Source organism: Limulus polyphemus, unplaced genomic scaffold (genome assembly GCF_000517525.1).
Source record: "Limulus polyphemus unplaced genomic scaffold, Limulus_polyphemus-2.1.2 Scaffold2957, whole genome shotgun sequence".
NCBI lineage: Eukaryota > Metazoa > Arthropoda > Merostomata > Xiphosura > Limulidae > Limulus > Limulus polyphemus.
In genome coordinates, this window is record NW_013668567.1 from 67933 (window position 1) to 70298 (window position 2366).

The following is a 2366-nucleotide window of genomic DNA, read 5'->3' on the forward strand; positions in this document are numbered from 1 at the left end:
CCCATTCAAGCCATCTCCAACCATTATTAGTCTCAAAGTGGGTTCCTCATCATTGCATATGATTACCAATGGTGTTGTGATGTGCTCTCATATACTTGTTTCAGTTTTATGTTTTGACATCAGGTACTTGATAGCTTAATTAAGAAATGGGGTAATGTATTAGTGAGAATAATCTGTATCATAGTTGAAATAATAACATGGTGTTAAATTACTTCTGTATCATGCAGAAGATGGCAGTGGGGAACTGAAGGATCGCATGATGGATGAAATGGAATACGTATTACTGCCTCAAGAAGGTTGGAATCTTTTACATTCCTGGTACACGTTGGCTCCTGGTCAGGAACCAATTGCTCGGAAGGTAGTGGAATATGGAATGTTTATGAAACAATGCAAGGTAAGGACAACAGATATGTATAATGAAGTACAAAATTACACCTAGTTTTGAAATATTAGGTTCTAGTGAACTCATAACAGTATATTGAGATTCGTGAAAAATAAATTTATTCCAATTAAATCATTCCCTTCATTATAAGTATTCCTTAAGGAAAAGTAGCCATTGGCTTAATTTTAATAAGATATGTTGGGTAAGGGTAATGAAAGCAGTAAGCAAAGTTGTTACAAAAAGCAATATTTTACTGAAAATTCTATTTAGAAGCTTTGTCTTTGAATATAGCTGTTCTACGTCAGAAAAATAGCTTAAAATGCTTTTAGTCTACTATGTGCACATCTTCTAGAAAGTTTTAACCCTCATTAGAACATCTGAGATCCACATGGACTTCAACAACTTTCTTGGTTATATATCATTACAGATTTATATCAATTCATGTAATTGTCAAGCAGAAACCCTGGATCAATGTGACACTACTGTTTTTGAAACAGGCAGATGAAATACATAGCTATAATCTAATATTTATTTGGAGTCCATGTGGATCCCATATTATCATTGACCATCACTATACATGCAGTTTGTCCTATACCATACAAAACAAATTTCTAAACATTTATTTCACCTTATAGGCTGTTATAGAGGATATTCCATCAAAGTAATACAGTATCATCTTGTCTGTTTGTGTATAACATCACTGTGCATCTCATTCCTCAACACGTGTTTCACGTGATGACTGTTTATAATGCTCTATTTTATGTTGTTGTAAATAACCTGCTTATTGGATTTACAATCCATAGCCTACTTCAAGGATACACTTGTGTTGGGGTCTGGTCGAACCCTAGCTGACCCACAACGTGCACTTTCAGTTTTCATTGAGTTGAATTTTGCAGTATTGTGGTAATCTCATCATATATTGGTGGGTAATGACTTGAATATAGGAGTATAATAAAACTTCAGCATTTTTTTGATATAAGGAATGATTTAATATCACTTATTTGTATGACAATGTAATTTTGCGATTTCTTGATTTCAAAATATTTCTTCTAGAATACATATATTTTTGTTGTTCACATTGCATGCTAACCCTAATAAAAGTTGTATTGCAATTGGTTTTTGGAATTTCAAACCAGATTTTACTATAATAGTGATTTTATGCTGGAGTCCAGTTGGAGCCCATGTGCTCTATAACGTAACTTTTCAAAGGTATGCTGATGAGGGTTAAAACTAAGATGTGAAAGATATATAAACAATGTCATTTTTACTAACCTATTAGAATGTATATGCACTTCATAATTCTATATATGATACAAGGCAGTGCAAAAAGGTGTTCAGTATCATGATATTTCTACATTCTGCTCATACTTTTATCTTTATAAGAAATGTTTGTGTTTGACTAACTGTCCCTCTTTTTTGTGCAATAATCGAGATGTCATTAACCTTGAAAGAATATGTTAAAGTAATCATGTTGTGACATTAAGTTCTGATATTGGTGGTTCACATTTCAAACATCTGTAAGGTCAGCACTTAGAAATGTTATGGTGGTGAGCAAATTTGTGTCTTTTAAGAACATAATATTCTAAAGTTTAATAAATTTATTTGAACTTTGTACTTGCTGTACAAGCTGAAATATGACTTTGTTCCTCATACACAAACTTTGGTTCTTTCTTCATCTCAGACTAAGAAAAGAGTTGGAACTCTTGTTATGATTTTTTTCAATAGTCATAGAATAATAGCATATGGCATACTTTTCTGAATAAATGTGAATTAGTGTGTTAATTCCTGAATCACATGCTTCAAACTTATTTTTAAGTCAGCTCTCATCAAGTCCAATAATTTTTCCTGGTTTATTGTTGCTCCTTCAGGGTGTATACAGTTAGGGGATTCTTTTTTGACCAGTAATTACTAACAGCGGTGTATTGGCTAGCTACTGTGTCTGGTATATAAGCTCAATAATTCATTTAAAGTTGTTAATGTGGTG

At 32.5% G+C, this 2366-nt stretch overlaps 1 protein-coding gene across 3 annotated transcripts in view; it reads left to right on the forward strand.

Annotated features, from left to right (window-relative positions):
* LOC106468303 (ubiquitin carboxyl-terminal hydrolase 15-like) overlaps window positions 1–2366 on the forward strand; it is a 43926-nt gene that overhangs the window by 7056 nt on the left and 34504 nt on the right. For 2 of the 3 annotated variants that reach the window (XM_022396645.1, XM_013928721.2), the window contains exon 3: window positions 228–394. In XM_022396645.1, coding sequence (XP_022252353.1) covers window positions 228–394 — 167 coding nt within the window. The remainder of the gene's footprint in view (window positions 1–227; window positions 395–2366) is intronic. The other variant, XM_022396644.1, reaches the window with a different exon arrangement.